Source organism: Scyliorhinus canicula, chromosome 5, assembly GCF_902713615.1.
Source record: "Scyliorhinus canicula chromosome 5, sScyCan1.1, whole genome shotgun sequence".
Lineage (NCBI taxonomy): Eukaryota > Metazoa > Chordata > Chondrichthyes > Carcharhiniformes > Scyliorhinidae > Scyliorhinus > Scyliorhinus canicula.
Genome location: NC_052150.1, coordinates 150,414,910 through 150,428,423, shown reverse-complemented (window position 1 = coordinate 150,428,423; position 13,514 = coordinate 150,414,910). Strand labels below are relative to the sequence as shown.

Below are 13,514 nucleotides of genomic sequence, written 5' to 3'. Positions count from 1 at the left end.
TGAGAATCCATTTTGCTTGATTTGGCTACACTGCTTCATAACTTCTATTTGGCACTTTTGCTTGTGTTACTGCCCTGCCATTGAGCTTTTAAGAGCATTTTTTTCAATATTCCTCTCATTGGTAATTATATGGAAATAAGACCCAGCACACCTCCCGGGCTGGATTCTCAGTTCTGGTGACTAAGTCCCCACGCCGGCGTGAAAGCCACCCATTCTCCGTTCTGATGGGGGCTAGCAGCCAGGCAGGGTAGAGCTCCCAGCTGAAGCTGCCACTACAGCCTGGAGAATTGCCGGGTCCGTGGCCGCACAAGCGCACGGCAATGGCCTGCAGCGGCCGCGATGTGCTTCATGGCGGATACCGCTCACGGACCCAGCCCACGGAATAGTCCCCCCCCCCCCCCTCGGCAGGCTCGCGCGTCCCGGACTGCCCCACCACAGTGCCCCCAGCCCTGAATATGTCCACCCAATGCCCGTGGATCTGCCCTCCCCCGACTGTGGCGGCGTTGGACTGAATCCGCAGCTGCCATGCCGTGTTCCTGCTGGGTGAGATCACACGTGTCCCACGGCGACGGGAACTCGGCCGGTCGGGGATGGAGCATCGCGGAGTGGACCTCAGCCAACGTACGAAGGCCGTGGATATGGCGTGCGGTGTACTCTGCGAGTATGCCGCTTTTCAGGGGGCGGAGCATCGCAAAAGCGGCGCCTTCCCGATTTCGGCGTCATCAGGGATTCTCCACCCTGTCACCTCCAGGAAGTGATTTCTGATGGACTTTTGATTGCTCAATCAGAAGTAGATAAAATGACAGCTGCACTTATTGTTCCTTTTGTTTGTTTTATTGAATGTGCAAGAGGATGCTGCAATAAGGAAAGCCAGGGAGGTGCATTCAATCAGAGATGGACTGCCTGCATTCATTTTCTCACCATGGGGTTGTCAGTTAGAGGCAGTCAAGGTCACTACATCATAAATCTTTATCTATTAACTCCTTCCAAATCACCACAACAATATGCAGCAGATAGTTGTATCAAACCACAGCTGCACAAAACCTTGGTTAAAACATACCTGGATAGGGCTACATATAGTCCTGGTTGGACCAAACTTGGAGAAAGGTGAGCACTTTTGAGCACCAAACCTTAGGAAGCATATATTGGGCTTGTAGGGAGAATGATGCCTGGACTCCAAGGGTTAAATTAGAAGGGCAGATTTCACAAACAAGAATCATATCCCTTGCAATTGAGAAGGCTAAGTGATTGAGAGTCATGAAGATATTAAGCAAATTGATAATGTAGATAAACTACTGATTAGGAACCATGGGGCTGCACCACATTGATCAGCAGCACTATGGACATCATGCTATCATAAGGGCCCGCAGGAAAGTTATTTTCCCTATGAACTGGTGGAAAAGGGCAGCCGCAGTGAACAGGCCACCATTTTGGAACAGGTGATCAGCAGCAGGAGTGTGATGCCGTGCTTCTAGATGCAGCGCTGCGAGAGGTCGAATGACCTCATCAGGGCAGTGAAACATAACTGGCTTTCCACATTTCAGTGCAAATCCCATCACCCTTCCCTCTCCAACCTTCTTCTGAACATCACTCCGCAGAGCAACAGGTGCGCCCATGCATAAGACCATAAGGCAGAGGAGCAGAATTAGGCCACTCGGCCCATCGAGTCTGCTCCACCATTCAATCATGGCTGATATTTTTCACATCCCATTCTCCTGCCTACACCACAAAACCTCTGATCCCCTTATTAATCAAGAACCTATCTATGTCAGTCTTAAAGACACTCAATGATTTGGCCTCCACAGCCTTCTGCGGCAAAGAGTTCCTAGATTCACCACCCTCTGGCTGAAGAAATTTTTCCTCATCTCAGTTTTAAAGAATCGCCCCTTTAGTCTGAGATGGTGTCCTCTGGTTCTAGTTTTTCCTACTAGTGGAAAAATCCTCTCCACATTCACTCTATTTAGGTTTCTCAGTATCCTGTAAGTTTCAATAAGATCCTCCGTCATCCTTCTAAACACCAATGAGTACAGACGCAGAGTCCTCAACCATTCCTCATATGACACACTCTTCATTGCAGGGATCATTCTTGTGAACCTCCTTTGGACCCTTTCCAAGGCCAGAACATCCTTCCTTAGATACGGGGCCCTAAACTGCTCACAAAACTCCAAGTGGGGTCCGACCAGATCATTATTCAGCCTCAGAAGTACATCCCTGCTCTTGTAATCTAGCCCTCTCGACATGAATGCTAACATTGCATTTGCCTTCCCAACTGACGACTGAACGTGCGCATAAACTTAAAAGAATCTTGAACTAGGACTCCTAAGTTCCTTTGCGCTTCTGATTTCCTAAGCCTTTTCCCATTTAGAAAACAGTCTGTGCCTCCATTCTTCCTTCCAAAGTGCATAACCTCACACGTTTCCACATTGTATTCCATTTGCCACTTCTTTTCCCACTCTCCTAGCCTGTCCAAATCCTTCTGCAGCCCCCCTGCTTCCTCAATACTACCTGTCCCTCCACAGATCTTTGTATCATCTGCAAACTTAGCAACAGTGCCTTCTGTTCTATCTTCCAGATTGTTAATCTATATTGTGAAAAGTTGTGGTCCCAACACCAACTCCTGAGGCACACCACTAGACACCGATTGCCATCCTGAAAAAGGCACCTTTATCCCTACTGTCTGCCTTCTGCCAGTCAGCCAATCCTCTGTCCATGCCAGTATCTTACCCTCAACACCATGGGATCTGAACTTATTTAACAGCCTCCTATACAGCACCATGTCAAAGGCCTTCTGGAAATCTAAATAGATGACATCCATTGGTTCTCCTTTGTCTAACTTCCTTCTTATCTCCTCAAAGAATTCAAACAGATTTGTCAGACATGACCTCCCCTTGATGAAGCCGTGCTGACTCAATCCTATTTTATCATGCACTTCCAAGTACTCTGAAATCTCACCTTTAATAATGGACTCTAAAAGCATCCCAATGACCGAAGTCAGGATAACTGGCCGAACATTTACCATCTTCTGCTTCCCTCCCTTTTTAAATAGGGTTGTTACATTAGCCATTTTCCAGTCCTCTGGGACCCTCCCTGCTTCCAGTGATTCCTGAAAGATCACCACCAATGCCTCCACAATCTCCTCAGCTATCTCCTTTAGAAACCTGGGGTGTACTCCATCCGGTCCAGGTGATTTATCCAACTTCAGACCTTTCAGTTTCCCCAGAACTGTGATGGCCACTCCACTCACCTCTGCCCCCTGATTCTCCTGGAGTTCTGGTATCCCACTGGTGTCTTCCACTAGGAAGCCTGATGCAAAGTAACTATTCAGTTCCTGTACCATTTCTTTGTTTCCTATCGCTACTTCTCGAGCCTCATTTTCCAGTGGTCCAAAGTCTATTCTTGCCTCTCTCTTACCTTTTACATTTTGAAAGAAAACTCTTCCTATCTTTTTTTATATTATTAGCTAGCTTACACTCACATTTCATCTTTTCCCCCTTGACTGCTTTTTTAGTTGTCCTCTGCTCACTTTTAAAGGCTTTCTAATCCTTGCCACTTTGTATGCTTTTTCTTTGTATGCTTTTATGCTGTCCTTGACTTCCCTCGTCAGCCATGGATGCCTTGTCCTCCCCTTAGCATATTTCCTCCTCCTTGGGATGAATTTCTGTTGTGCCTCCCGAATAACCCCAAAAAACTCCTGCCATTACTTTTCCACTGTCTTCCCTACTAGGCTCCTTTTCCAATCAACTCTGGCCAGCTCCTCCCTCATGTCTTTGTAGTTACTTATATTTAATTGTAATACCGTTACATCTGACTCCAGCTTCTCCCTCTCAACTGCAGTGTAAATTCTATTATATTGTGGTCACTGCTCCCTCAGAGTTCCTTCACCTTAAATTCCCTGATCAAGTCTGCCTCATTACACATCCCTCTTGAGGCTTCTCCTCTTCACCTCATATCCCCATCTGACCAGCCACCACTGACACTCACTCTTATCCCATTGCAACATGACACCCAGCCATCACTGTTACCCTTCACAATTGTTGTCTTTCTATCCTCTCTAAACATTCCACTTGCACACACTCATATGATTCTTCTGTCTCTCCTTGGAGGAGTAGAGAGAACATAACAGAATGGACAGACAGAAAAGTGGAGGTGGCCCATCAGTCACTACCACCTTGACAGCAGTGGAGGAGGAAGCAATGGAGCTAAGTCATATTTCAGCATATCTGATGTTGGAGAGTTTGAAATTTCCCAGCGACATGATGGCAAAATTAGATATGACACAACATGGTGCATAGCAGCTCACTCATGTTGATTTGATAACAGAAGCTCTTCCAGTGTTCCTCAGGACGCTGTGCTGGAAGAGCATGAAGGATGCTCAATGGATGTCACTCACAATGAGGACTCATTGTCACATGACTAATGTTTACCCTCCACCAGCTCTGTCAGACACACCTTGGTGGGACCCTCAATACAGATAGTTGGGTTATCACATTGTGAACCACACAGCCCAAGTGAGAAAAAGCCATCATCTGCCATCTACCCTTTCCTCAACTTCCCTTTCATGGTCCACCCACACATCCTTGCTAGCCAAAAGCTAGGGAGGGCTTTGCTGCATGTCAGTAAGCCTCGGGATGGCCTAGGTGAGATTGTCCATAATCGTACTTAATAGGGGAGACTGAATTTTGAGACCATTGGTCAGGGAAAGTATGCCCTCAGTTGCCTATTGCATATGATGCTCTGTACAGATGGACAACCTCTCGATGGATGCAAACGTCAGTGAACCGGCCTGAGACATTATGGCACTCATGACACACTTGCCGCACTTCCTGACAGTGACTCCTATGTCCATGTTTGGACCAAGGTTGTAATGAGGTCAGGAATGAGTGGCCCAGGCAGTACCCAAATTGAGCATTAGTGAGTAAGATATTGGTCAGTAAGTGCTGTTTGATAGCACTGTCAATGACACCTTCCATCATTTTGCCGATGATTGAGAGTAGACTGATGGGGTGGTAAATGACCAGGTTGAATTTGTCCTACATTTTGTGATAGGACATAATTGGGCAATTTTTCATATTGCTGGGTAGATGCCAGTTTTGTAACTGCACTGGAACAGCTTGGCTAGGGGTGCAGCAAGTTCTGGAGCACAAGTCTTCAGTACTATTGCCAAAGTGTTGTTAGGGCCCATAGCCTTTGCAGTATCCAGTGCCTTCAGCCATTTCTTGATAGTGAATCGAATTGGCTGAAGACTGGCATATGTGGTGCTGGGAACCTCTGGAGGAGACTGAGATGGATCATCCTGGCTGAAGATTGTTGCAAGTGATTCTTGTCTTTTGCACTATTGTGCTAAGAGCTACCCCATCACTGAAGATAAGGATAGTTGAGAAGATTCGCCCTCTGGTCAGTTGATTAATTGTCCACACCCTTCTTGACTAGATGTGGTGGGACTACAGAACTTTGATTTGATTTGTTGGCTGTGGGATTGTTTAGCTCTGCCTATTGCATGTTGCTTCCACTGCTTGGCATGCGAGTAGTCCTGTGTTGTAGCTTCATCAGGCTGGCATCTCATTTTTGGTATGCCTGGTGCCAATACCCTACTATCCATTTTCTGCCTTAACTGAAAATGAAAATCTATCATATTATTTTACTAGTTGAATATTCTGCTGTAATGTTTTTACCAGAATTATTTTTGATTATTTTGCCACATTCCCATCTACCTTTATTGAATATCACAGAAAACAATTCTAATGCTTTCAATGGAGATTATCATAATTAGGGAAATATAACAAACTTCTATAGAATATAAGATCCGGAGGGGCTTGGACAGGGTTGATGTGGAAAGGATGTTTCCTCTTGTGAGAGATTCTAGAACTAAGGGTCACTGTTTAAAAATAAGAGGTCACCCATTTAAGACCGGGATTATTTTCCTCTCTCAGAGGGAACTTTCTCCCTCAAAAGGCATTGGAGGCAGTGTGTTTGAATATTTGTAAGGCAGAACTAGATATATTCTTGATAAGCAAAGGGGTGAAAAGTTAATTGGGGTAGGTGAGAATGTGGGGTTGAGATTTATGGTAGGTTTGGTTAGACTTTGTCAAAGGTAAGAAATAAGAAAGACTCACGTCTAATCCTCTTGGTATGGTGTGTTTTTCAGTGAAGGGAACCTTGCTACTAAACAGATTGTCTTCCTCCAGAGACCCTCACTACCCCACAAAGAAAAGAAGAAAGAGTCAAAGGTAAATGGTTTTACATTCCTCTCTTTGTTTTCCTTGGCAGCAAGTGTAAGTTCACAAAGGATTTGCACAGCTGTATTATTGTGTTCGACTATTCTCAATGATCAATCTGACCCCATTTGCCCAGTATGGTTCTTTTTAACCTATTCACATTCAACATTTGATTGAATTGGGGTTACTGAATGCTAATTGACTTATATGGGGCGGAACTCTCCGACCCCCCCCACAGGGTCGGGGAATTGCCCGGGGCCGGCGTAAATCCCGCCCCCGCCGTGGCCGGAATTCTCCTCCACCCGGGAATCAGCGGGAGCGGGAATCATGCCCCGCCGATCGGCGTGCCCCCCGCGGCGATTCTCCGGCCTGCGATGGGCCGAAGTCCCGCCGCTGACAGGCCAATCCCGCCGACGTTGATTTACGCCGGCCCCGGGCGATTCCCCGACCCTGCAGGGGGTCGGAGAATTCCGCCCATGGTGTCACCGCCTTTGTTACCAGGAGTGAGTGGAAGTATTACAGCAGCATGATGCTCTTTGAACCTGGGAGAGCACATTCCCACTCAAATGATCCACAAAAACTGTAATAGTCATCATGGTGACACCACAGCGAACAATGTGACCGTTTAATTAACCCTCTCCTGAGAGTGTTGCCATCAAACATATACATGAATTCAGTCACACTGCACCCAGCTTTTCACACTGTTCACTCCTTTTCAATACCCCCTTCAGTGACCTTTGTTCTGCCATTAGCACATTTTGACCTCTTTATACGCCACTATCAGCACCCTTCTCATCCATGATCACCACCATTTACATTCCCTTTGTCTTTTTGTCCATGACATCTGTCAATCTCTTCCCAGCCTCCACCCATCACTGACCCTCTATCCAACCCTACTTCCGCCTTGCTCCCCGCTGCAGTATAAATCTCATCCTATGTCAGTTTTCTCTAGCTCTGATGAGGAGTCATCCAGATGTTAGCTTTATTCTCTCTCTACAGATGCTGTCAGACCCGCTGAGATGTTCCATCATTTTCTGTTTTGTTAGCGTTCATTAACCCTTTTGTGGACCTACTTCAACAATCCAATCAAGTGTTGAACTTGAATGGGTTAAGAAGAATCCATACCTGAAAATGGGGTTAGATTGATCACTTAGAATATTCAAACACATAATAATACAACTATGCCATTATTCACTTTTCCCTCTCCTGTCACTGCCACTCATTCTCTTTTCCACATATGTCCACCCATTACCATGCACCCCACTGCAAACAACTGTATGTATCATTGCTGGAGCCCCCATGCCTGAGCAGTGTTGTTAATGGAAGTCACTGCATTCTGGGAACTGATCAGGTAACCGACCCACATCAATTATATCCTGTCCTCAGCCGCTAGGAGAGATGTGGCCACTTGTAAATGGAACATGAGGAACAACTCAAAACGTGACTGTGGCCATTCAAGTCAGACCATCGCCATGTACTAAACATTTGCCCTGAGAAATCCATGGTGGGATTCTCCGTCGGCCCATACCGGAATTGGGAAACGCGATTGGGCGGAGATTCGGTACCGACGCTGAAATCATGACGGGCTCTGATTTCACGCCAAATTGCAATTCTTCATTGCCTCAACAACGGAGTCAATGAGTTCCGGAATGCACGTACAGTAAACGGCATTGGCATAGCATCAGTGGACCTGACCCAGTATTCTCCAGGGCCTCCATGATTCTCTGCCTCCAATGGGCAGAATTCCTGACGGCGAGATTTACTTGTGCTTTTAAAAATCATGAAGCAGGCGCTTTGGCTGCTGAGGGAGAGAGAGAGGTATGGAAAGTGTCTAACGTCACCATAGTTTGCTGACAGTTGTGCCGCTGGCTGGGGGGATTCTGCCAAGGCTGCGGCAGTAGCAGAGGGGTGGCCAGGAGGTGGGCTGTGAGGTCAGGGTGGGTAGGCACGGAACATCAAGGCAGCTGCGCACGCCGCTGACTGCCCACTGTGAACTTAGGGCTACGGATCGTATGGGTGTCCCCCCAGGCCACCCCCCTGGGTGGACTCTAGCTCCAGGCGACGCATCAGCCATATCGGTGCTCTCCAGCTCAGTCAGTGCCATCTAGTGTGCTGGAATGGTGTTTGTGGGAAGTGAAGTGTGTATATGCAGCTGCAGCTTGTCGACCTCAGCCACACAGTTTAATCATTGATTATTTCATTCTGTAGGCATGAAGTCTCATAATAACAGAAATCTGAATAATTTCCGTAAACAACAGAATTTGGGCAGTGGTGGCAATGGGGAGAGGGAGGGAACAATGGAAGTCATGGCTACAATGGGAAAGGGAAAATGGATAGTATTGAGGAGACAAGGTAAATGTTGGCTGGTAGCATTAACCAATGGGAGTGGGATGAACTGAAGCAGTTAAAGCAGGAAAAGAATGTTACCTTTAGTAGAAGGGATACGGCATGTTATGTTTAACCCCATTTGAGTCACACTGACATTCTCACTGAAACGAGCAATGTTCCCTACTTTATATCCCAGTTCACTTGTTTTACCACATGGAGTAAAATAAGATCAGGTACTTTTGCAGAAGGGGTTTATGATTTCTGAACTATTTTTTAAAAACATTATCATATTTTTGAACATTTGCAAGAAATATTTCTCCAGGTTGCTGTTCCTAAGTGTGCTCTTTCTGATTTTGCTGCTAATATTTCTGATTTTGTTATTAGTAATGAACAGAGGAGATCCTTCTGAAAAGATCAATCTCCTTTGACCTTCTGAATATATCTTTGTTCCACCTTTGAGAGGTTAGGCAAATAATTCTAGCTTCAGGATCAATTTTATGGTAAGGATATTCTAAAGGGGCACAGTATGCGACTGATTTGAACTTCCTCCCTTTTCACAAGGGCGAGTGCTTTGTTACTGAGACTCTTGGGGCCATAGCAGCCCATGTGCCTTTTACCTGACCCTCAGTGGAACACTAAAGGAAACCGGATTTTAATCAACTTTCCTGCCATGAAAACAAAAGACTGGAAAACTGTTTAGGTCATATGAAAAGCACTAGCTTTATTTACTTGAGCAAATACTGTAGAATTCTGAAGTAGTCAGTGTTTACTCTGCTTAAGCTGCCTTGAGTTGCAGCATTATTAAAGCTAAATTGAGCATGTGATGCTGTGGAGTGTTCAGAAACATTGAAAGGGGTCTGTTTGAATTGCTTGGGTTTGCTGACTTTAGGCAGTTGGATATTACTTAACGGCCACTCGAAAGGAATGCTACCTTTGCTCTTTGAGAAGCCAAGATCAAAACTGTAGCTAGGGAAATAAAACTGCAGACAATGCTGGCATTAATTGAAATACTTTTTCCCCTTGCCTCCAGAAAAGGTCAACAAAAGATGACAAACCTAGCAAGCAAGACAAAAATTGCTTGAAAGACAAAAATGGCAAAGGGACTGTTCAAGTGAAGAACTCTACAGGAGATTCCGATGGAAAAGGAAAACAGGAACAAAATGTTACAAAGAACAGTGACAAAGAAAATGCTGAAAATGGAATATCCTTGAAACCAGACGGAAATGAAAAGGAAAGTGTGCCTGCAGCGGAATCAGAACAAGACTACATTTGTGTGACAAATGCTGAAATGGAGAAATGTGCAGAAGTGGGTGGGAGTGATGGGGATAATACTGTTTCAGAAAATGTAATCAATGAGGCCAGTGGCAACATTGATATTTGTGAAAAAGAGGATAGGAAAGATGAACAAGCAGAGCATGACAATGAACATCAAAATGGCATAATTAGTCGAAGTGAGGACGAGGCCAGCCAAACAGAAACAATCGCTCCAGCAAATGGTGAGTATGTTGTCACCAGTCAGCAGCTTGGCAGCATGCCAGCTGCTACGATGGTAACCGAGGCCTCGAAGGAAACAGATGTGCCCATCCCCGGAAATAACCAAGATTGTACCTGAGAAAAGGGAAGGCATCATCGCTGGACAAGATGGAGATGGTACAATCATTGGATAAAGCAGAATTCCAGTTTGATATAATTACGTGTTTTGTCCTGTGGAGTACTCTTTCTGGCCAGGTTTTAATATACTTTTTAATGTCAATATTGTACTACACACAGTGCATGAACTCACAATTACAACTTTTGCTTTCGGTGCAATAGAACCAAATACAAATGTAGGCTGGCATTTTCTCTTGTTTGTGATACTCCAGTTGATGTTATGACTTGCTAACAGAAAAAAAATACTAATATGTAGAAATGCGCTGGTGATAAAATGCGTTTCTCGCAATTACTGTAATATCAAATACAACATTTTTATACAAAATTAAATGTCTTCTCTTCATAACCCTTTTTTTCCACAAGATTATGTGTGTTCTGCCACCATTTAATCTTGTTCGCCTACCAGTAAATAAACAATTCTCTTAACTGGGAAAGTAATTTCTATGTTTGTATTTCAAGCATTGTATTTGGATATTTTATGGTGTTAAGCCATAAAACCAGGACGGTCCTGCGTTCTGTCTCTGCTTTGTGCTGACTTAATTGGCCTGAAACTTAGTGATGATGCTACAAAACCTCAGAACTCTGGGCAGAATTGCTATCAGTGGCCCCTGCTAACAATCACATGTGGGTATAGTAGGCAACGATAATGCTCTATAATTGAATAGCCTCACCACTCTCACTGATTATCCGAACAACAAAATCAGCCACCAGGGTGAAGTAATGCTAACCGAGTGCTGCTTGTGGCATTGTATAACATTAATAAAACCCACCATCTTCAATTGAAAGTAGGAGAGCTGATGCAGTTTAAAAAGCAAAACACATTTGGGACTTCGGAGTTTTTATCATTTTCATATCATTGACTAAATCGATTTGTTTCTAATCCTTCCAGTTCGTTTACTGATTATCTCAAAATGTTTCCCAAAGAGTAATGCCAACAGGAAGATTTATTAATGTTCAATCAGCTGCCACGCTGATCTCTTTTCAAGTTTGTTACTGTTTCAATGTATCAAAGGACTGGATGTAGAATTTCTTGTTAATTTCTCAATAATTATTTCTAAATAAGCTGTCAATTATTAATCCTTTTGTATCAATGATAATTATTCGCAAATTCCCTGAATAAAGTGGCGTGTCGCATTTTTGTGAACAGTGCTCAGCTTCGTTTTATTCATGGATCATGTTTGCAACCCAAAGGCTGACTCATTGTGGAATGTACATTAAAAAATTCATATATCATCAAAATAACCAACTCCAACACATGCAAGCATTTATTATGTACTAACAAAAATAGACAACAAAATCAGCAGATAACTGGGAAGTGGTGGATGAGATGTTAAAAGAATGGTAATGTTAAATTAAAATTACAAACCGGTGCACATTTCGTTTTTAAAAAATAAATTTAGAGTATCCAATTTGTTTTTTCCAATAAAGGGGCAATTTAGCCAGACCAATCCACCTACCCTTCCCATTGTTGGGTTGTGGAGGTAAGACCCACGCAGACATGGGGAGAATGTGCAAATCCCACACGGACTGACCCAGGGCCTGGATTGAACCCAGGTCCTCGATGCTGTGTGGCAGCAGTGCTAACCACTGCACCACCGTGCTGCCCACCTGTGCACATTTTAACTGCAGCAACTCACCAAGGCTCCTTTAACATTTACTCCTTCCACTTCTGATGTGCAAGATGCACTGCAGGAGCTATTAAGTATCGAGTTGGACGATCTGCCATGATCATGGCGAATGGCGGAGCAGGCTTGAAGGGCCGAATGGCTCTCTCCTGCTCCTATCTTCTATGTTTCACCAAAGCTCCTTCAACTACACCTTCGAAACCCATGACCTCTACCACCACTACCACCACCTCCAGATTTCCCTCCGAGGCACACACCATTCTGACTAGGAACTATATCAGAATTCCTTCACCGTCACTGGGTCAAAACCCTGGAAATCCTTTCCCAATGGCACTCTGTGTGTGCCTACACCACATGGACTGCGGCTCCCACCACCTTATCAAGGGCAATGAAGGATAAACAGTGAATGCTGGCTAAGCCAACAATGCCTACATCCTGTGAATGAACAAATAAAAATATTTATAGGCACTGAAGTACATATAAATGTCATCACTGAAGTACTTGATTGAGGACTTGAACCATGTAAGGAATAAGATGACATCAGTGCCTTTCCATTCTCTAACAGGGTTGAATTTAGTGAAACATTTGGATTACCTTGAGTACTCTGCGCGAGGTGGTGTCTGAAATTGGATAGATTGCAAAAAAGATTTTCTGGGAGACTTTCTGTGGTGACTATGGAGTCAGTGGTCACATATTTGGTGGCTCTAGTGCTGCAAGATAATTTGTTGTCCTAGGATGACATTGGGGAGGGGAGAGTGGCGGATATGAATGGAGAGCTGGCGGATAGGGAAGGCGCCCCTCAGACACAAATGGAAGGAAGAGTTGGGGGAAGAGTTGGGGGCCGGAGGGAGCAGGGAAGCCCTGAGGAGGGTGAATGCTTTCTTGTGTGTGAGGTTAAGTCTCATCCAATTTAAGGTGGTGCACAGAGCCCACATGACAGTCTCGAGGATGAGCTGGTTCTTTTCGGGGATGGAGGATAGGTGTGGGCGTGTGCAGAGGAGCTGGCGAACCATGTTTTGGGCGTGACCGAGGTTGAGGGGGTTTTGGAAGGGGTTTTCAGATGTGCTGTCTGAAATTCTGGGTGTCGGGGTGGCTCTGAGTCAGGAGGTGGCGATATTCGGAGTGTCGGAAGATCCTGGAGTTCAGGTGGGGAGAGAGGCCGATGTCTTGGCCTTCGCCTCACTAACAGCCCGAACATGGATTTTGTTGAGTTAGCAGGACTCAGAGCGGCCAAAGGGTATGGGTGAGCATCCTGGCAGAATTTTTACACCTGGAGGAAGATACATTCGCCATTTGTGGAGTGGAAGAGGAGTTCACCCTGAGGGGGAAACTGTTATCAACTTCTTTAAATCGAATAGAGGCATCAGTGGGAGTGGGGGGAAGGAGTTATGGTTGTTTTGTTTTGTTTGGGGGTATGGGGGCGTGGGGGGAAGGTAAAAAAGAAAGTGGCTTGGGGTGGCAGGATCATATAGCTGGAAATGAGTGCCAAAGGTCAATCTCAGCGCATGTATTCTTCCAAACTGGTCATTTGTGCATGTGTGAGGGCAGAGTGCCTCACAAGCGTAGCATATTTGATCAGGAGACTGGTATAACCAATGTTAATCAACAACAGGTCATGGACAGGGGCCCAAAAAGTATAAGAGATCGGAGAATAAACATCCATTTACTGTCTATTTGGCTATCCCAGTCGGCGTAA

The 13,514-nt window shown here is 45.0% G+C and overlaps 1 protein-coding gene across 2 annotated transcripts in view; it reads left to right on the top strand.

Moving 5' to 3' along the window:
- Positions 1-11,339, top strand: part of LOC119966332 (raftlin-like) — a 184,887-nt gene extending 173,548 nt beyond the window's left edge. For both annotated transcript variants that reach the window (XM_038797815.1, XM_038797814.1), the window contains 2 exons: positions 6,146-6,227; positions 9,574-11,339. In XM_038797815.1, the coding sequence (XP_038653743.1) occupies positions 6,146-6,227; positions 9,574-10,155 (664 nt within the window). In that variant the 3' untranslated portion in view covers positions 10,156-11,339. The remainder of the gene's footprint in view (positions 1-6,145; positions 6,228-9,573) is intronic.
- The last annotated feature ends 2,175 nt before the right edge of the window (positions 11,340-13,514 follow it).